The sequence below is a fragment of the Lampetra planeri genome, chromosome 15 (assembly GCF_965212315.1).
Source record: "Lampetra planeri chromosome 15, kcLamPlan1.2.h2, whole genome shotgun sequence".
In the NCBI taxonomy this organism is placed as follows: domain Eukaryota; kingdom Metazoa; phylum Chordata; class Hyperoartia; order Petromyzontiformes; family Petromyzontidae; genus Lampetra; species Lampetra planeri.
In genome coordinates this window covers 471,918-493,262 of record NC_136121.1, presented here as the reverse complement: position 1 = coordinate 493,262, position 21,345 = coordinate 471,918, and the positions used below count along the sequence as shown (strand labels likewise).

General features: G+C 50.2%; 2 protein-coding genes across 2 annotated transcripts in view; one reads left to right on the top strand and one right to left on the bottom strand.

The window, feature by feature from the left end:
• Nucleotides 1–381: 381 nt before the first annotated feature.
• Nucleotides 382–20,358, bottom strand: DDB2 (damage specific DNA binding protein 2). The gene is made up of 11 exons (XM_078600760.1): nucleotides 19,815–20,358; nucleotides 14,695–14,809; nucleotides 14,024–14,130; nucleotides 13,094–13,285; nucleotides 12,166–12,341; nucleotides 11,394–11,493; nucleotides 10,194–10,371; nucleotides 9,281–9,426; nucleotides 6,483–6,647; nucleotides 4,690–4,735; nucleotides 382–2,219 (listed from the first exon to the last, which is right to left on the bottom strand). The coding sequence occupies exons 2-11, from the start codon at nucleotides 14,807–14,809 to the stop codon at nucleotides 1,936–1,938; spliced, it is 1,509 nt and encodes a 502-aa protein (XP_078456886.1). The 5' UTR covers nucleotides 19,815–20,358; the 3' UTR covers nucleotides 382–1,935.
• The window catches only part of SCLY (selenocysteine lyase), a 17,208-nt gene continuing 16,208 nt past the window's right edge, over nucleotides 20,346–21,345 (top strand). Inside the window, 1 exon segment of the mRNA XM_078600761.1 lies at nucleotides 20,346–20,609. The gene's annotated coding sequence lies outside the window, so the exon portion shown is untranslated.

The window sequence follows — 21,345 nt, the reverse complement described above, 5'->3', positions numbered from 1 at the left end:
CGGTGAACGCCCACCCTCCACCAGACTCCCCACGTGAGCCAATCCCTGCACCCTCCCGCACGTGCTCCACACCCCCTCCCCTCATTCACCTACCTTCCCTGCTCCTCCTCAACTGCTCCTCTGTGCTCTACAGCCAATCGCGATGTTGCCAATGGGTTTAGATTAACCACAGAGATTGCTTATCCACGCCAATTGATGCAGTAATCGAGCCTACTGAATCTACCGAGTTAATGATTTGTTCTCTGGCATTTCAATGAGTTTCTCTTCTCAAGTCCCCAAAAGTAATAAGAGGGCAACTCGAGTCCGTCAGCCCTCCTCAGTGGCCACGGCTCTGCCGGCGCGCGACGTCATGCGGAACGGGCAGAGCAGCAGTCGCGCAAGTCACGTACAATCTGCTTTATTTAAAAAACACAAACCTTGTTGGATACCACTGTAAAAGATAACAAAGCATCTTAATTAAAAAATACAAATCTTTAATGTTGTTAGTAAACCGGCGAGTAACACATCCACGTTCCCATTAACATTTGGTCACTTGCGTGTCCAGCACTCCTGTAAATGTAAAACTCGAGCCAACAATGGAATTTACAGAATCCAACAGTTTTCATGTTGGGTGGCTCTGGTTTTAAAGAAAGGGTACAAGAGTTACGAGAACCCACACATCTCAAAAGCCTTGAAAAGGTAACGATGTAGAATGTTAGAATACCTGTATAGTTCTCAAACAACATATGCCAATTCTAATTTAGTTTAACACGTAGGATTTCGTAACCAATATCCATAAGGCGATTTTGGGTAAGGTCATGTAAATGTGTCGTTAAACCCGCCACAAATCCGCCTGTCGCCTAATGTTGTGGGTTTACTCTCCAACACCGGTGTGCTGCGCTAGTAACCAATTGGCATGCCGTGTTTACGTTAAGAGCCTTACTAGTTGGTTGTGTCAGGTGGTGGCGGGTTAAACAACACGTGTGTCTACACAATCTAACCCAAAAAAAAACTCATGCATCTAAATTAGTTGCTTAATAAAAGGACTGTCACGTGACCGTGAATCAGACTGTGGCTTAATTCCTACAGCCATGTGGTGGTGAATGCCTCCACACCCGCGCACGTGGATAAAAGACAGCTCAGGTAGCTCATGTCATCCTCCCAATGCCTTTCTACAACACAGGGTGATGCACTGCTTTCTCTGAGAGTACTGAATAAAAATGGTTTAAATTTCGATTTAAAGCTTTCGTGACTGCAGGGATTCATCTTCTTGGTTCTTTCGGTAAAGTGACGTAGAATGGAAATAATAAAATAATAAAAATAAAACACAATAAAGTAATTCTCACAACGTTTCGGCCACAACGCAAGCAGCCGTCCTCAGGTGAAGAACAGGTCTGTCGAGCGCTGGCGAGCGCTGGCGAGCGCTGGCGAGCGCTGGCGAGCGCTGGCGAGCGCTGGCGAGCGCTGGCGAGCGCTGGCGAGCGCTGGCGAGCGCTGGCGAGCGCTGGCGAGCGCTGGCGAGCGCTGGCGAGCGGAGAAGACAGTCAGACGCTGTCTTCCCGACAGACCTGTTCTTCACCTGAGGACGGCTGCTTGCGTTGTGGCCGAAACGTCGTGAGAATGATTTTATTATGTTTTATTATTTTATTATTTCCATTCTACGTGACTTTACCGAAAGAACCAAGAAGAAACATGGTTTAGTCTCAGTCATAAATGGCAAATTTATATTTTTAATGCCCCCTATAGCTGCGTAAAATTAAGGACGATGTCATTCCAGTCGTGGTTGCGACCCCCGCTTTGCAGCGTGACGCTCGATGGTAGCGAATGCCAAATATACGCAAGCGAGCTGCCCACCACACTCGGACACGTACGTACGTTGAACTTCTTTCGCACCGTATGTAGCCAACCGTGATAATCGGAGGTAGACGGCCCTATCTGCTCGGCTCCGGCACGGCGCTATTCATCTTTCTCGTCAGGCCGCTGCCGCCGCGTCGAGCGCTGGCGAGCGGACACTGTGGCGCCGTCTTCCCCCGTCTCCGCCTCCAGCAGCTGCTTCTTGAGCGCTGCGGCGTCGCGCTCCAAGGCCCGCGCGGCGCGCTCCGAGGCCCGCGCGGCACGGCCTCCACCGGCGCTCGCGGCGCCGCGTCCGCCGCCAGCGCGGCCCAGATGCCCTCGGAGCTCCGAGAGCAGCCGCTGCTGAACGTCGAGCTGGGCTTCACCCCACACCAAGGCGTGGTGTCCTGGCAGCACACAAAGATCACCATCCCCCACATACAACTTAAGACTGTTGGGGCAAGTGTTGTTATCCATCCACACCCGGCCACCTTTGTCTCCCCCAGTGCTGATCTTTACAATCGGCACCATGGACTCATTTAAGACCGAGTTTAACTTGGGGAATCATCTTTACTTGGATCGGAAGAATCCGATGAGCTATTAAGCTCTTTTTCACAGAAGTCCAGTGTGGGCAGGTCAGCAAGTAATAACATAATCCAACTCGGGTCACCAAGATTGTCGCAGGGCAGTGCCTTAACCACTGCACTACCGCTCCCCAATGCAACACACGCACACAGCACACTGGTCCTCCCCTAGTCGACTTCGGGGAGACCCGGGACCGGTTCAGATTAATTGTCATTGGTGTTGGCCATGAACGGGAACCGAACTTGGGTCGCCGGGTTCGTAGCACAGCGTACTAACCACTGCGCCATACACGCGCACACCTGCGTGCCCACACACGTTTGCCTAAGCGTGCCTACCCGCACACTTGTCTCCGAGGTGGCATCACCACGGCTCACACTGCAGTTGGGATGTGGTCTTTGTAAAATGTAATTAGGCCACATTAAGTGGAGGCAACCTTTGTAAATGAAGGCTCTCTACTGACAAATTATTATTCTGCTTATTTACCCAGGAAAACCACACCGAGTCTCAGGACTTATTAAGGAGGGTCCTGCCAAGCTTTCACAGTCAGGGGCGATGTGTGCATTCCCAGTTGAGTAATTAGCAGGTAACCTATTATTTAGCATGAAGGTGTGTGTCCTATACCAGTTACATGTGTGATTTTTGTTTTAAGAAATTCTCTTATAGACCCTGGCTGAAGCTGAGTGGTGGGATTGTTATACTCCTAGTTCTTTCGGCAAAAGTCACGTAGGTAAAAAATGAAATTAAAATTAATAAAAATAAAACAATAAAAATCACGACGTTTCGGAGGCAACACAAGTCTCCGTCATCAGGTGGGACCGTCGCAGCCAGATTAGCTGCATCAAGTGAAGGAGGGGTTCAGGATGTAAGCTCTTAAGTGCCAGTTAAGGGGGGAGGGAGGGGAAGGGCTTATCAGAATGTGGTAGCCAATGAATGGAACGAATCGGGAGAGGGGGGGCGGGGCTAACAGAGGGACGAGGTACTCGTGGTCGTGGTCAACGATGTGTTGTGCGCAAGTCACTGTGGATGTACATAATAGAAAAGGAAAACGAAAATGCCTATGTTTATACCAATGTTGGCTGACAATAAAGCGAGTACTGTTAAACGTTAGGGATGTAAATACTCGGTAAAGTAAAATAGTGCCTGTCACATAAGATGGTCCAAAAATGTGTAATTAAATATTTTTTGCATGGTTGATAACATATTTCCAATGATTACTAAGTTTGTACCCATCATCACTGTTGAAATTATGTCTGTGTTTGTATATCTGAATGGCTTCGTGTACAAGCCTTTGATGGTAGCCAGAGGGTTTGCAGAGCACCTTAGTCTCGGAGAAAAGCTCTAATGAGATTGTTTTCTCCGAGACTAAGGTGCTCTGCAAACCCTCTGGCTACCATCAAAGGCTTGTACACGAAGCCATTCAGATATACAAACACAGACATAATTTCAACCGTGATGATGGGTACAAACTTAGTAATCATTGGAAAGATGTTATCAACCATGCAAAAAATATTTAATTAAACATTGTTGGACCATCTTATCTGACAGGCACTATTTTACTTCACCGAGTATTTACATCCCTAACGTTTAACAGTACTCTCTTTATTGTCAGCCAACACTGGTATAAACATAGGCATTATCGTTTTCCTTTTCTATTATGTACATCCACAGTGACTTGCGCACAAACACATCGTTGACCACGACCACGAGTACCTCATCCCTCTGTTAGCCCCGCCCCCCCCTCCCGATTCGTTCCATTCATTGGCTACCACATTCTGATAAGCCCCTCCCCCCTTAACTGGTACTTAAGAGCTTACATCCTGAACCCCTCCTTCACTTGATGCAGCAAATCTGGCTGCGACGGTCCCACCTGATGACGGAGACTTGTGTTGCCTCCGAAACGTCGTGATTTTTATTGTTTTATTTTTATTAATTTTACCTATGTGACTTTACCGAAAGAACTAAGAGTATGAATCCTTGCAGTCACGAAAGCTTCAAATCTGGTGGGATTGTGCCAACCAATATTTCTCTGCCCGTAAATACGTTCGTGCGTTATTCCACAAACGTCAGCTTACGAACGACGGTGTCTGCGATCGTGGTCAAGACTGCACTTTTTCTGAACTTTAGCAGAACTTCAAACGCCCAAAACCGAGCGAAAATTGCTGCTGGTGACAGTGGTGGGTGCCGGCATCCTCACCTGCCACCACCCGCCACTCACCCGCCACTCACCCGCCACTCACCCGCCACTCACCCGCCACTCACCCGCAACTCACCCGCAACTCACCCACTACTCACCCATGCCTGAGGCGAGAAGCTCCCCACTTGGGTTGAAGTGATTCACCTGCACAGAACCAGGCATACACATTACAGCGTCACGCACAACAACCTCCATTCCCCACTAAGTGGCGGTGACGTCACCACGACACTTGTGCCAGGCTATGTGCACTTTAAGGCCACGTGAAATGTCAAATACCTGCTGGCAGGAGGTCACGGAACAGACCCAAGTGCCATGGGTTGACTGAGATGCCTGGCCGATGCACCACCTGTGCCCCCTACTGTGCCAACGTGCTATGTTTTAGCCGCCCGGCTTTCCACTCGTTCTTGTGAGCGTTGCTCTTCTGCCCTTCGTTGTGGCTGGAGGGCGACTGCCTCCAACTGCCCAGTAGCGTCCTTCACACGCCTCCTGCACAGAGGCCGATCTTGACACCGTTGGTACCAGTTATTGGCAAGTCCAATGAGCTCCATATCCTCGGACACCACATAATTCCATCTCTTCTCTCGCCTGTGCCGTGTCCACTGAGCCCTCTCTGGGCATGCGGGATACTTCACCCAGCCATTGTAGCCTTGCCTGCCTTAGGAGCTCACCGATGGGACTGTCCAGATCTTTCAAAGATTTGTGAGCTCTTCACACAATCCAGCCTGGTTAAACCCAGGATGGATCGTAGGCAGGCCAGCCTGAATGTTTCGAACCGATGAAGATGTTCCATTAGGGGGTTCACATTTTGCAAGCGTGGAGAAAGAAAGGGCATGGCAGTGACCGATAAAACCCAAAGCTTCGTGTAGAGCGACGGATCAGGTCGCTTCTACACAGCGTTACGCAGCCGATGAAAAGATAATGCCGGTCGACTGATTCGAAGTGAGACCTCTGCTATCAAACCAGAGCTGGTTATAAGCACACTGCTCCGGTATGGAATCCTTTTCACTCTCTCAACAACTACCCCACCAATGGGGAGTTAAGGGGGTGGAGTGTTTGATGACACAAAATACCCAGGCAGGTGCTTCGTTTTGGAGGGGCTGAGGGCAAGGCCCCACTTCTTAGTGGCACACTCCAGGTTCAGCAGCAGCACCTCCAACTCCTTTTCCGAGTGAGCAGCAATCACCAGATCATCAGCATACATAACATGGTTGACCAATAAGGGAGCCATCCCTCGACCGCACCCGAGCATTGATCAGCCTCCCGTTAAATCTGTACTAGATGGACATTCCTCCGGTACAGCCATGGAAATCTTCTCGAACTACGTGATCGAAAATTTTGTTAAATAATGTGGGAGCCAGAGGACGCCCACGCACCGCGAGGCTGCTCCCCATCGGACGTCGCAGTCGCCCACTGTGCTCCGCCAGCCCCTCCGAGGAATTGTGCACCACGGGTGGATTCCGCGTGTGGAAGGCACGTGCCGAGTTTGCCTGCGGGAACCGGGGCCCCGACACGACGTTCGGACGGCCGATGACGGGGAACACCCATGGCATGGTAATGGTAGCGCTCGCTGTGGCAGTGGACGCCTGGCTTGCCATGATAGTGCGCTCGGGAAAGCTGTCAAAAAGCCTGCGTGTTAAACCTACGCGTAAATGGTCGTTGCGATTATTACTCTCGTTATGGTCGTACTTTGCTCTGTACGGTACCTTACTGTGTACTCACGCACACTCGCGTACTGACGCCTACTCACGCGTACACTCGCGTACTCACGCGTACACTCGCCTACTCACGCGTACACTCGCCTACTCACGCGAACACTCGCATACTCACGCACTCACGCGTACACTCGCGTACTCACGCACTCACGCGTACTCACGCACACACGCGTACTCACGCTCGCAATGCCGGGGGAGAGGGGATCCTCGAGCCGGCACAGCAGCGCCCCGCTGTCGGTGTCGAACAGGTCGATGGAGCGGCTCTGCTCGACGGACGTCCCCGGCCGAACCAGATCCGGGTATCGGCCAATCACGGCCAGGTCGTACCTCGGGTGCCACGTCGCCTGCACGCCGCGCCGCACCAAACCGTTACACCGGCGACCGCTCCGGCAGCTGTGCCATCGCTCCGGTGTCGTGTGTGCCCGTGTCACCGACTCGGAGAGGTGAGGAGGAGGAGCTACAGACGAGCACGTGGTGTTCTGGCACTATCAACAACTGCCCAAGCTCTACCGCCCTCTACATATTAAGATGTTTTCAGTCAATTTGTGTTTATACGCGAGGGAGAAAACCGGAGCAGCCGGAGAAAACCCATACATTGTGAGGGGCAACTTTATCCCATATACAGTGAGGGAAAAAAGTATTTGATCCCCTGCTGATTTTGTACGTTTGCCCACTGACAAAGAAATGATCAGTCTATAATCTTAATGGTAGGTTTATTTGAACAGTGAGAGACAGAATAACAACAACAAAATCCAGTAAACGCATGTCAAAAATGTTATAAATTGATTTGCATTTTAATGAGGTAAATAAGTATTTGACCCCTCTGCAAAACATGACTTAGTACTTGGTGGCAAAACCCTTGTTGACAATCACAGAGGTCAGACGATTCTTGTAGTTGGCCACCAGGTTTGCACACATCTCCGGAGGGATTTTGTCCCACTCCTCTTTGCAGATCTTCTCCAAGTAATTAAGGTTTTGAGGCTGACGTTTGGCAACTCGAACCTTCAGCTCGCTCCACAGATTTTCTATGGGATTAAGGTCTGGAGACTGGCTAGGCCACTCCAGGACATTAATGTGCTTCTTCTTGAGCCACTCCTTTGTTGCCTTGGCCGTGTGTTTTGGGTCATTGTCATGCTGGAATACCCATCCACGACCCATTTCAATGCCCTGGCTGAGGGAAGGAGGTTCTCACCTAAGATTTGACGGTACATGGCCCCGTCCATCGTCCCTTTGATGCGGTGAAGTTGTCCTGTCCCCTTAGCAGAAAAACACCCCCAAAGCATAATGTTTCCACCTCCATGTTTGACAGTGGGGATGGTGTTCTTGGGGTCATAGGCAGCATTCCTCCTCCAAACACGGCGATTTGAGTTGATGCCAAATAGCTCCATTTTGGTCTCATCTGACCACAACACTTTCACCCAGTTTGTCCTCTGAATCATTCAGATGTTCATTGTCAAACTTCAGACGGGCATGTATATGTGCTTTCTTGAGCAGGGGGACCTTGCGGGCGCTGCAGGATTTCAGTCCTTCACGGCGTAGTGTGTTACCAACTGTTTTCTTGGTGACTATGGTCCCAGCTGTCTTGAAATCATTGACAAGATCCTCCCGTGTAGTTCTGGGCTGATTCCTCACCGTTCTCATGATCATTGCAACTCCACGAGGTGAGATCTTGCATGGAGCCCCAGGCCAAGGGAGATTGACAGTTATTTTGTGTTTCTTCCATTTGCGAATAATCGCACCAACTGTTGTCACCTTCGCACCAAGCTGCTTGGCGACGGTCTTGTAGCCCATTCCAGCCTTGTGTAGGTCTACAATCTTGTCCCTGACATCCTTGGAGAGCTCTTTGGTCTTGGCCATGGTGGAGAGTTTGGAATCTGATTGATTGATTGCTTCTGTGAACTGGTGTCTTTAATACAGGTAACAAGCTGAGATTAGGAGCACTCCCTTTAAGAGTGTGCTCCTAATCTCAGCTCGTTACCTGTATAAAAGACACCTGGGAGCCAGAAATCTTTATGATTGAGAGGGGGTCAAATACTTATTTCCCTCATTAAATGCAAATCAATTTATAACATTTTTTACATGCGTTTTTCTGGATTTTTTTTGCTATTCTGTCTCTCACTGTTCAAATAAACCTACCATTAAAATTATAGACTGATCATTTCTTTGTCAGTGGGCAAACGTACAAAATCAACAGGGGATCAAATACTTTTTTCCCTCACTATAGATGGAAACAGATGGGAGATTAATGCACTTGGTGTATTGCCATCTCCTGGCTAGCCAAGATAAGGCGACCCAACCGCCACGCCTGCGAGCACGGGCCACGGGCGTAGCGCGCATGTGTACTGCGCGTGTGTGCCGCGTATGTGTGCCGCGCATGTATGCCGCATGTGTGCCGCGTGTGTGCCGCGCGTGTGCCGCGCGTGTGCCGCGTGTGTGTGCCGCGTGTGTGCCGCGCGTGTGCCGCGCGTGTGCCGCGCGTGTGCCGCGCGTGTGCCGCGCGTGTGCCGCGTGTGTGTGCCGCGTGTGTGTGCCGCGTGTGTGTGCCGCGCGTGTGTGCCGCGCGTGTGTGCCGCGCGTGTGTGCCGCGCGTGTGTGCCGCGCGTGTGTGCCGCGCGTGTGTGCCGCGTGTGTGCCGCGTGTGTGCCGCGTGTGTGCCGCGTGTGTGCAGCGTGTGTGCCGCGTGTGTGCCGCGTGTGTGCCGCGTGTGTGCAGCGTGTGTGCCGCGTGTGTGCCGCGTGTGTGCAGCGTGTGTGCCGCGTGTGTGCCGCGCGTGTGTGCCGCGTGTATGCCTCGCGTGTGCCGCGCGTGTGCAGCGTGTGTGTGCCGCGTGTGTGTGCCGCGTGTGTGTGCCGCGTGTATGCCGCGTGTGTGCCGCGCATGTATGCCGCGTGTGTGCCGCGCATGTATGTCGCGTGTATGCCGCGTGTGTGCCGCGTGTGTGCAGCGTGTGTGCCGCGTGTGTGCCACGCCCGCTCACCTTGATCGGCGTCAGGTGCTGGAACTGGCGGTGAGGGTGAACGATGGTGCGCAGTGGCGTGCTCCAGTCAGAGCAGCCGTACACGCGGATCTGGTCGTACTGGTCGGTGGTGAGCAGCCTGGCGCCGTCCACAGGGCTGAAGTACGCTGCGCACGGCACAGGCCAACGGCGGCGGCGGCACCCGGCCGGCAGCGTCACGTGGCGAGATCAACGCGAGGCAGCATTACACCACCAATCACTCGAAACTAAACTAACTCAAAACTACTTTTATTGAACCAGGTAAGGCCCACTGAGCTATGTAGCTCTTTTTCAGAAGCGACCTGGCCACAAATGATAGCTCAACAAAGCGGCTTAGTGTGTGGACATTTATCGCAGCCAAATTACTCCAACACGCATGTTGATTCTAAGTGTGGAGGAAAGAACCGGAGGACCAGAGAAAAATCCACGTGACCACGAGGAGAACAAATATACAGGCATCAGGGTCGGGATCGAAACCACAAACTCCTGCATACCAGGCGAGGTAGTTAACATCTTGCTGCCGTGGTGCCACCAAGTGGCGGTGATATTATCACGGTGCTTATGCCAGGCTAGGTGCGTGCGTGAGCGTGTGCCCCAAATCCGACGAACCGAGTTTCATTCCCGCTCACGGCCAACACCAGTGAAGATTATCTGAACCGGTCCTGGGCCTTCTCCCCTAGGTCGACTCAGCCTCAAATGAGTACCTGGTGCGGCATGTAAACATCGCCACTGGGGATACAAAGGCGGTCGGGCGTGGTGTTGGCCACCCACCCCCTCGTGTGCCGTGCCAGCCTTCATAGGTGCTACTCGCTAACAGCACTTGCCCCAACAGTCTGTTAAGGCTATACGGGGAATGTTTGTCTTCACGTGTAAGTGTGCGAGTGTGTGCGCCCACCAGAGTTGACGGGCTTGTCGTGAGGCAGCGTGTACAGGCAGCTCTTGTCGTCCGTGATGGCACGGAGGTCCCATAGCTTCACGCTCTGGTCCACGGAGGCGCTGGCCAGCAGCCACTCGCAGTGCGGGTGGAACTCCACGTGGGTCACCTTCTTCTTGTGGAGTCTCAGCCTCCAAATCTTAAAGCAAATTATTATTATTAACAGTGCACCGAGTCTCAAGACTCGAAAGGTCCTGCAAAGTCTTTGCCAAAAGCCTAAAATAATATGAAAAGCCTACGTGTTAAACCCAAATGGGCTCACGTTGGTGCTGCTGTGTGTAATCCCAATTGAGTAAGTTGCAAGTACATTTTCAACATTGAGATGTTTGGCCAATACCGGTTTCAATGCTTCATTATTTTTAACTAAGGGCGGATACTGGAGATCCCAGAAGAGACCCACGCAGAACAGGGGGGGAAACGTAAACCCCCTCCACGTAGAAAAGTGCCCGAGTCGGGAATTGAAAACCCAGGCGCTTCTTGAATTGAGGCACGAGTGTTACCACTGCACCGCCACGCTGCCGCCATAAATAATAACATTGCACACGAGGACGCGACACGCGTTCATGTGGGCTGCACCCATATTAAGTCAGGCACACAAGCGACACAAGTAAAATATTGCACCCCGTTTATATCGAACCCCTGAAGTGCTGAGTAACATCGTCCTGTATTCACACACATCACACGTACACTTCTCACTTCAAACTACTTATTTTTACCGACCCCAGGAGGAAGGAAGCTTGGGTTGCTGGAGCCGTGACGTGGCTACCGGACGGGGCTATGGGGCTGCGCGGAGGCGCATGGCTAGAGAGATGGGCGGGCGGGACTGCGTGTGATGTGGGAGATGGTGGTGGCGAGCGGTGGCGCAGTGGTTAGCGTGCTGCATTATGAACCCGGCAAACAGAATTCCATTTCCACTCACGACCAACACCAGCGATGATTTTCTCAAGCGGTCCTGGGCCTCCCCTAGGTTGACATGAGTACCTGGTGTGGTGTGTAAACATCTGCACTGGGAAACAAAGACGGCCGGGCGTGGTGCTTGCCACCAACTCCCTCGTGTGCCATATCGGCCTTAGCACTTGCTCCAACAGTCTGTTAAGGCTACAGGGGGGGCAGACTTTGTCTTTGCATTGACAGCGCCAAAAAAAACCATGTGGAGCTCACCGGAGTGCCCTCGAGGCCACACATCTCCAGGTGACCGAGGTTGTCTCCGATAGCCAGGGCCTGACGTGGCACGGACACATCCACGCTGCAGTACCAGCAGCTGCGGCAGCGAGAGGCGCAGGACGGCAGCGGCGTTAGCGCGCTGCGCACGAGCAAGAACCAACGCATGGAGGACTCGCCGCGTCGGGCAGTAGCGCGACGCCCGTCGTAGTGGGAGACCTCGCTCTACCAGAAGGTGCCCAGGCGTGTCCTGTGAGGGTTACTGTGCATCTTATATATTACAGTTATACCAGGGTGTCGAGTAATGCGTCAGCCGCAGAGCCAGGACAGGGTGCGACGATGCTGATGTGGAGTCCTGCTAAGACGAGGGTATACATAAAGAAAGAGATCACCAAGGTGATCATTCTCCAACCGTAGTGATTTCATTTCCGGACGTTACGACAACCAATCCTCGGGTTCACCGCTCGAGATTCAGAGTTACGGCAGTTCCAACTGCAACAATGAACAATTTCAAGACGCAGGCGTGGACTGCGAGCCCAGCGCGTGTGCGCGCGAGACGCTGCGCCCTGCCGAGGCACGGCGCGTCACCGCGAGGTGTGTGCGCAGAGCCGTGCGGTGGCGCCGAGTTGATGCCCCGGGTTGAGTGCCTGTGCCAGGACACGCCGCCGCGTAGACAGCGAACACCGAGGCACGGGCTGGCGTCTCGCCACACCCCGACCGCGCCGCGTCGCGCCGGGCACCCCACCCCCGACCGTCGCGTTGGGCGTCGTACCTGTAGTCGTGGTGCCGGTGCACGCACTGCGGCGCGTTGACGACGACGTGGCCCCGTGGCCCTGCGCGCCCCTCCACGTCGCGCAGCAGCAGCGAGCCGTCCCCAGACACCACGAACACGCGGGCCGCATCGCGCGGGTCGAACAGCATACCGCCCACCGCGTCTTCTGGTCCGTTCTGCGGTGTGACACATGCACAAAGATCCCCCGTGTAGCCATAACAGACCTTTGGGGCAAGTACTGTTATCGTGTAGCGCCTATGAAGACAAGGAGATGGGTAGCCAGCACCATGCCCGACCGCCTTTGTCTCCCCAGTGGTAATGTTTACACACCGCACCAGGTACTTATTTGAAGCTGAGTTGACCTCGGGGAGGCCCAGGACCGGTTCAGATAATTGCCACTGGTATTGGCCGTGAGTGGGAATCGAACTCGGGTCGCTGGGTTCGGAGCGTATCACAGACACTTGGCACCTTGGTCACACAGCACCGTAGCAAGGCACCCATCTCCTCCACGTGGGCTGAATAATTACTTTATTAGTATTGCACTTGTTATCCCAGCAAAGCCTCTCTGGGGGGTCCTTCCACATTTTCTCAGGAGTGGGCGATGTTGCTGCTGCTGCTGCTACACTGTGTTATCCCAATTGAGTAATTTGCAGATCCTTTTTCAGCATTGGGATGTTTGGCTCATAGCATTTGGATCGAGTGGGAGGAAACCGGTGAACCCAGAGGAAGCCCATGCACAGCAGGGGAGAACATACAAACTCCACACAGAAAGGCGCCCCGAGTCGGGAAATGAACCCAGGCTCTCTCTCCTTGCCGTGAGGCACGCCGAGCGTCACCGCTTCGTAGCCACCCGGCCATGACAAACACGCCTGTGAAGTGCATCGGCGAACCGCGCTCCGCTGGCGGATCGCGGGCGTGCGGAACGCACCCCGAGGAGGAGCGAGAGGGGCTCCAGAGCACGGTGGTCCCACAGAAGGACATCGCCGCCCTTGGAGGCCACAGCGAGCGTGCCGGGCCGCGACGGGTGCCACGCCAGGCAGGTGACGCGCCGGTCAAACGGGCTGACCTTCCGCATCACGCCATAGCGCGCCACCGAGCACGCGGACTGTCGCTTCAGGATCTGGTCGCACGACGACACGGGTGGCACGGAGAGAGGGGAGAGAGGGGAGTCGGGAAAGAGCGAGGAGAGTGGGGGCGGTCGCCCGTGCTGGGGGTGGCGCACGAGCGAGCATGCAATTGCAGGGCTGCACCTTTATCTCTTGCCCTCGGTTATGTGTCATTATCGTCATGGCTACGAGGTGTTATTTTAAGGTGTAATGGGATAAGAACACCTCCGATCCATTGCTGCCACTGTGGTGGTGGAGCACGTCCATACGTAGGGATATCAAACCGGAAATCAACTTCAATATTTATGAACCGATGATGAAGAAAATAACAGGGTTACCCTTTCCGGCAAGAATACAGGTGTAATGATGTTCAAACACCACACGTGATTGTGGTAAAACATGCAAACTTGCATGTATAGCCTTAAACGTTTGTTTGCATGTTTTACCACAAAGCATGTGTGGTTAATGCAGACTTGATGCCTTGTGATGGGTGCCTATTTGTTGTTTGAAAATCTTAACACCTCCTGTTTTCTTGCCAGAAAGGGTAAAGCCTATTCTTTTTTCATCATCTTGATACTGGCTACAAAAGTGTCCCATAGATTATTTATGAACCGGCCTCACCACCCCCAATCATGCCGTGCTCACGCACCACGGAACTCCCTCGTAGAATATCCGTGCCACCGGTCAAACACGATCGTCGTCAGCGCAACAAATCAAATGAGCTCAAGAATGGAACCCCGTGCATGTCGCACCTGCTGCAGTCGGCCCGGGCCCCACAGGCCGAGCGGCCCTTGGCTCGCCAGCTGCACGACGCCGCGGCACGCCCAGGCCGCGGCGGCCTTGTGCCCTCCGAGCGGCACTGAGCCGGCCGGAAAAACACACAAACACGCATCAACAACAACAAGCGCCATTCCCAACTCAGTGCCGGTGACGTCACCACACACACACAAAAGACAAAGATCCCCCAGTATAGCCTTAACAGACTGTTGAGGTAAGTGCTGTTAGCGAGCACCTATGAAGGCCGGAACGGCAAATGAGGGGGTGGGTGGTCAGCACCACGCCCGCCCACCTCCGTCTCACTCGTGGTAATGTTTTCCCATATCACACTCGGTACTCAATTGAGGCCCAAGACCAGGTTCAGATAATCGTCACTGTGTTGGCCGCGAGCGGGAAGCGAACTTGTGTCGCTGGATTCCTCGTGCTAACCGTTCCACTACCGCTCCTCAAACACAAACACACAGTCCTGGACTACAGGCCACGAGCGCAGCCACCACCGCACGGCTGGTCACTGACATTGCCCGACTGCGATGCGAACGATCGCTCTGCGTTGAGTAACATCTGGGGGACGATTACATCACAAACGCGACACCCACGAGATTTGTGGCGGGGCGATGGAATGCAGCGGGGGAGAGGGGACGCTCACCACAGGCGCCCTCCCCGGCTCCACCCTGCGGCGCCGTCCGCTTTCCCTTCCTCCTGCCTCCACTCCGTGTGCGTCGAGACTCCCGCTCCCGATCCACTCTGGGCCCCGGCGCCATCTGCAGGGCAGCAAAACGGCAGCGCCGACACACGTCGACCACAAAACTTAATTCCTAAAGAACAGCAATCCCTTGCCAACCACGGACTTGACAACCGCGGAATTCATGTACACACGGTTTATCTATGAACCAATTTACCAAACGCAGCCTGGAAATTCTGAGTATCCACGGGAAAGCACGGATCCTCAACACGCAGTTACGAATTTGGCGGGGCCGCGGTTCTCCTCCGCGCCACTGCGTAGCTCATAACGTAGACCATCCTCACTTTTTCAAAAGAACCAGCACCACCGATCCAGCCAGCAGCGCCATTGTTCCTGCCTCCTCACCTGCCCACTCACCTGCCCACTCGCCTGCCATTGATGACCCGGAGGAAGAGTGGAGTGTGGGCTGAGCCCGTCCTCCTTCTCACCACCCCTTCCCCCATCATCTCATCGTCAACATCGTCCTAATCATGGACTTCGACCATACTGTATATATTAAAAGGTAAGTAATGTTAATTTAATCCATAATATAGGTTTTTTTTGGGTTGGTTCGCGTAAATATAAATGTGTCGTTAAATCCGCCACCACCCCACACAGCCAATTAGTAAGGTTTGTCACGTAAACACAACATGCCAATTCGTTACTAGTGCAGCACACCAGTGTGTTGGAGAGAAAATCCACAACATGTACAACCGTGGATTTGCCTACCACAGCCTTTCCCATTACTTTACTGCATTGCTACTATGACGCTTGCTTACCCAGGAAAGCCTCGCTGAGATGTGGCGAGATGTTAACTACCTCGCCTGGTATACAGGAGATCGTGGGTTTGATCCAGACCCTGACGCCTGCTGTATATTTGGAGTTTGCGTGTCTAACTCCCCGTAGTGGTGTTGATTTTTCTCTGGGTCGTCCGGTTTTCCCCTCCACATGTAGAATCAAAATGCGTGTAGAGTATTTGGCTGCTATAGATTTTCACGTAAGCCAATTTGTTGAGCTATCACTTGTGGCCAGGTCGCTTCTGAAAAAGAGCAGTATAGCTCAGTGGGCCTTAACTGTTAAAATTAACAATAGTTTAGTTTTACTCTTTTATTCAGAGGGCCATGCCCAAGTTTTCTCTGGCCCAGGACACGCTGCTGGCAGGGCCATGTCGCTCAGCTGGCCTGGGAATGCCTGGGAATTCCCCAGGAAGAGCTAGAGTCTGTGTATAGTAGTGTATAGTGTAGTGTATAGTAGTGTATAATGTAGTGTAGTGTATAGTGTAGTGTATAGTGTAGTGTATAGTAGTGCATAGTGTAGTGTATAGTGTAGTGTATAGTAATGTATAGTAATGTATAGTAGTGTATAATGTAGTGTATAGTAGTGTATAGTAATGTATAGTAGTGTATAGTGTTGTATAGTAGTGTATAGTGTAGTGTATAGTAGTGTATAGTAATGTATAGTGTAGTGTATAGTAGTGTATAGTTATGTATAGTAGTATAGTGTATACACCATTGGAACCTCATTTGCCAGTAAAAATATGATGATTGGTTTTTTACCCTTCTATCTGGCAACAAAACTGACACCTTTTTTTTACAAGGAGTCATGCCAAAAGGCCTTTTTGCGTCATCTGGTCCAACCCATGTGAGACTAGGCTCTAAGGAAAGCTGTCTCGGGTGTGGACCAATCAACTTCAAGGAAGTGCACATTATCAGAGTTATGTTTTTTGTTTGCATTATGACTGCAGGTATTGTGGTCTTTGTAAACATGACTCCTTGTAAAAAAAAGGTGTCAGTTTTGTTGCCAGATAGAAGGGTAAAAAACCAATTATCATAGTATAGTGTAGTGTATAGTGTAGTAGTGTAAATTGTAGTGTATAGTAGTGTATAGTGTAGTAGTGTAATAGTGTATAGTATAGTAGTGTATAGTGTAGTAGTGTATAGTGTAGTAGTGTATAGTGTAGTAGTGTATAGTGTAGTAGTGTATAGTGCAGTGTATAGTGTAGTAGTGTATAGTGCAGTGTATAGTGTAGTGTATAGTAGTGTATAGCAGTGTATAGCAGAGGTGGGACAAAGTCATTGTTATGCAAGTCCAAGTCGAGTCGCAAGTCATCAAATTCATGACTCGAGTCTGACTCGAGTCCAAGTCACATGACTCGAGTCCACATCTCATAGGTGGGACAAAGTCATTGTTATGCAAGTCCAAGTCGAGTCGCAAGTCATCAAATTCATGACTCGAGTCTGACTCGAGTCCAAGTCACATGACTCGAGTCCACACCTCTGGTGTATAGTGTAGTAGTGTATAGTAGTGTAGTGTGTAGTGTAGTGTATAGTGTAGTGTATAGTAGTGTTTAGTAGTGTATAGTAGTGTAGTGTATAGTAGTGTAGTGTATAGTGTAGTGTATAGTAGTGATTAGTAGTGTAGTGTATAGTAATGTAGTGTATAGTGTAGTGTATAGTGTATAGTGGTGTATAGTGGTGTATAGTAGTGTATAGTAGTGATTAGTAGTGTAGTGTATAGTAGTGTATAGTGTAGTGTATAGTAGTGTATAGTAGTGTATAGTGTAGTGTATAGTATAGTGTATAGTATAGTGTATAGTATAGTGTATAGTATAGTGTAGTGTATAGTGTAGTGTATAGTGTAGTAGTGTATAGTGTAGTAGTGTATAGTGTAGTGTATAGTAGTGTAGTAGTGTAGTGTATAGTAGTGTAGTGTATAGTGGTGTATAGGAGTGTCATGTATAGTAGTGTAGTGTATAGTAGTGTAGTGTATAGTAGTGTAGTGTATAGTAGTGTAGTGTATAGTAGTGTAGTGTATAGTAGTGTAGTGTATAGTAGTGTAGTGTATAGTAGTGTAGTGTATAGTAGTGTAGTGTATAGTAGTGTAGTGTATAGTATAGTAGTGTATAGTAGTGTATAGTAGTGTAGTGTATAGTAGTGTATTGTATAGTGTAGTAGTGTATAGTGTAGTGTATAGTGTAGTAGTGTATAGTGTAGTAGTGTATAGTGTAGTAGTGTATAGTGTAGTAGTGTATAGTGTAGTGTATAGTGTAGTAGTGTATAGTGGTGTATAGTGTAGTGTATAGTAGTGTATAGTAGTGTAGTGTATAGTAGTGTAGTGTATAGTAGTGTAGTGTATAGTAGTGTAGTTTATAGTGTAGTGTATAGTGGTGTATAGTAGTGTATAGTAGTGTAGTGTATAGTAGTGTAGTGTATAGTAGTGATTAGTAGTGTAGTGTATAGTAGTGTAGTGTATAGTAGTGTAGTGTATAGTAGTGTAGTGTATAGTAGTGTAGTGTATAGTAGTGTAGTGTATAGTAATGTAGTGTATAGTAATGTAGTGTATAGTGTATAGTGGTGTATAGTGGTGTATAGTAGTGTATAGTAGTGATTAGTAGTGTAGTGTATAGTAGTGTATAGTGTAGTGTATAGTGTAGTGTATAGTGTAGTGTATAGTGTAGTGTATAGTATAGTGTATAGTATAGTGTAGTGTATAGTGTAGTAGTGTATAGTGTAGTAGTGTATAGTGTAGTAGTGTATAGTGTAGTAGTGTATAGTGTAGTAGTGTATAGTGTAGTAGTGTATAGTAGTGTAGTGTATAGTGTAGTGTAGTAGTGTAGTGTATACTAGTGTAGTGTATAGTGGTGTATAGGAGTGTAGTGTATAGTAGTGTAGTGTATAGTAGTGTAGTGTATAGTAGTGTAGTGTATAGTAGTGTAGTGTATAGTAGTGTAGTGTATAGTAGTGTAGTGTATAGTAGTGTAGTGTATAGTGTAGTGTATAGTAGTGTAGTGTATAGTGTAGTGTATAGTATAGTAGTGTATAGTAGTGTATAGTAGTGTAGTGTATAGTGTAGTGTATAGTATAGTAGTGTATAGTAGTGTATAGTGTAGTGCAGGGGTCGGCAACCAAAATAACAAGAAGAGCCATTTCTTTCCAATTCGGTACAAAATTCAGTATTTCAAGAGCCGCAATGCATCTATGTACATACTGTACATACGTACATATCGTCAAGAAGCAGCCCGTAAAGAGCCGCATGCGGCTCCGGAGCCGCAGGTTGCCGACCCCTGGTGTAGTGTATAGTGGTGTATAGTGGTGTATAGTGGTGTATAGTAGTGTAGTGTATAGTAGTGTAGTGTATAGTAGTGTAGTGTATAGTAGTGTAGTGTATAGTAGTGTAGTGTATAGTGTAGTGTATAGTAGTGTAGTGTATAGTAGTGTAGTGTATAGTAGTGTAGTGTATAGTGTAGTGTATAGTGTAGTAGTGTATAATGAAGTGTTGCTGGAGTGTGTGGCCAGGGAGAGGGAGGTGTGGACCGCCACTACTCAACACGCCGCCGCCGCCGCGACCCTCACCGGGACAAGCGGACTGAGAGACGAACTAACGAACGACCCCCCAATCGTTGCACGTTAAAACTTCCTTCGCACCGTACATTGCCAACCGTGCTTGATAGACACCAAAGCCGTGAGGAAAAGTGAGAGTGGGTCCTGGGCAGGCCGCGTTATACGGGGACACCGAGGGTCGAGACTAACAACGGAGTGGCGTTGCAAGTGCTCGATTATCGTAGTAGCAAAAGTAGCTGCTACACGTGTAGTAGCTACACGTGTAACTACTACACGTGTAGTGGCTACACAAGTAACTACTGTACACGTGTAGTGTGGCTACACAAGTAGCCACTGTACACGTGTAGTGTGGCTACACAAGTAGCCACTGTACACGTGTAGTGGCTACACAAGTAGCCACTACACGTGTGTAGTGGCTACAAATGCTACGGGCCCCGCCCTAAATGCTTTCAAGCTATCAATTGCGGTTCAGTGATTCTGCACTTGCTCTATTACTATAGTACTATACCGCCTTCAACTTTTATGAACGACTGGGTGTTTAAGGTTAGCGATTTGTCGTATTATCCGGCTGTATAGCAAAATAAATGATACACTTACTTTACTGTACAAGTTTAAAACATTGTTTTAATATTTACGTGTTTTTTTATTATTAATTTAGGGCCCCTTTATAACATGGCAAGGCAGCGGGGAGGCCCCGTCGTGTACCTGTTTGCCGAACTTCTTTCGCACCGCACGTCGCCCAGCGTGCACGTCGGAGGTGTGGGGGGTGATGACAAACTAAACAAACAGCGGCGTCTTCATCCAGCGGCGGAGTGATCAAGGCGGGTGGCGGTGACGGCAGGCGGAGAGAGTCGCGTGAGAGAGAGGCAGCAGACTTCACCTCCTCCTCCTGCTCCTCGCTGGCGGTGCCCCGCGTGGCGGCAGCGAAGGCTGTGGGCTGGCAGCCCGTAGCGCCCCCCACTCGCACAGAGCCCCCCACTCGCACAGAGCCCCCCACTCGAGGCAGCGCGGCTCCTCCTCGCGTTACACACAAGCACCGTGGACTTACACGACAACAACAACCACCACACACGGTGAGCACGTGGCCGTCCACCACCACAACAACAATCACGCACGTGGCCGTCCACCACAGCGGGCTGTGGGAGTGAACTTGATGACGTCGACGATGTTCATGACGATGACGTTGACGATGTTCATGACGATGATGTTGACGACGATGATGACATTGTCGATGTTAATGACGATGACGTGAACGATGTTGATGACATTGACGATATTAATGACGTTGGCGATGTTAATGACGATGACGTAGCGATGTTAATGATGATGACAATGACAGTGTTAATGACGATGACGCACGATGTTGATGACGATACATCCGGCGAGTGACGTCATCACCGAGACACACTGCCCGGATTCGCACGCGGGGACTGCCACCGGGTCTCGGAGCCGAGCTGGCGATCCACTGCGGGATGGACTTTGTGGGCCCCTCGCCACGCGGTGAGTGGAAGGCGCCGCTCCCCCCCCTCCTGGCCCCGTGCCCTGCCCCTGCACGTGAAACAGTCGCGGGTTTGTTTCACACTTCACGTCAGACACGCGGCCTTCGTTGAGTGCAGAGCTTCAGCCAAGGCCGTAATTATAATTCATATTGGGGGACACACATCACCCCCAATATTCAAATATACTCAAAATGTCCCCCCCCCAAATATATTGCTATAAAATAATTGCTATGCTATGTAAATTAAAACAATTTGCTAAAAAATTGCCCACAATATCTGGACTTGTCTTCATATAAATCAATGCATAGATTTGTGCTCATATGATTGTAGTTATGGTTGTACTTTATTAATCTCTAATCTCTGCCATTACATACAATGAAACAAGAAAAGGTAAAAAAAGTAAAAACAGAGCAATGTAATACAATACACTATTAGACATTATTGTAAAAAAAATAATAAAAAGCCCATCCTCTGTGTTAGTGATTTTTTAAATATTTTAGGCAGGAAATTCGTTTCCAAATTTTGATATTTTTCTGGGTTGGGACCCCCAGACCCCCTGAAAGATTTGGTACCCCCCAATGTTGACCCCATGGCTACGGCCTTGGCTTCAGCGTTACTGTAATACAAATCAATGCCGGGTGAGCTGACCCAGCCTGTCTGTTCTCTATGCGTCCTGAGCTAGTTCCTGTCTGCAATCTTAACGCTGCCCCCTGAGTGGCTGGGTTAAGTTCGGAAGG

Bases quoted from the DNA above. Each gene is read 5' to 3' on its own strand.
- DDB2 (XM_078600760.1), bottom strand. From the start codon at position 14,809: ATGGCGCCGGGGCCCAGAGTGGATCGGGAGCGGGAGTCTCGACGCACA. The intron at 12,342-13,093 runs GTGCGTTCCGCA...GTCACACCGCAG, and splicing joins CCCTCTCGCTCCTCCTCGGG to AACGGACCAGAAGACGCGGT. The intron at 6,648-9,280 runs GTGAGCGGGCGT...CGCGGCGTGCAG, and splicing joins AGCACCTGACGCCGATCAAG to GCGACGTGGCACCCGAGGTA.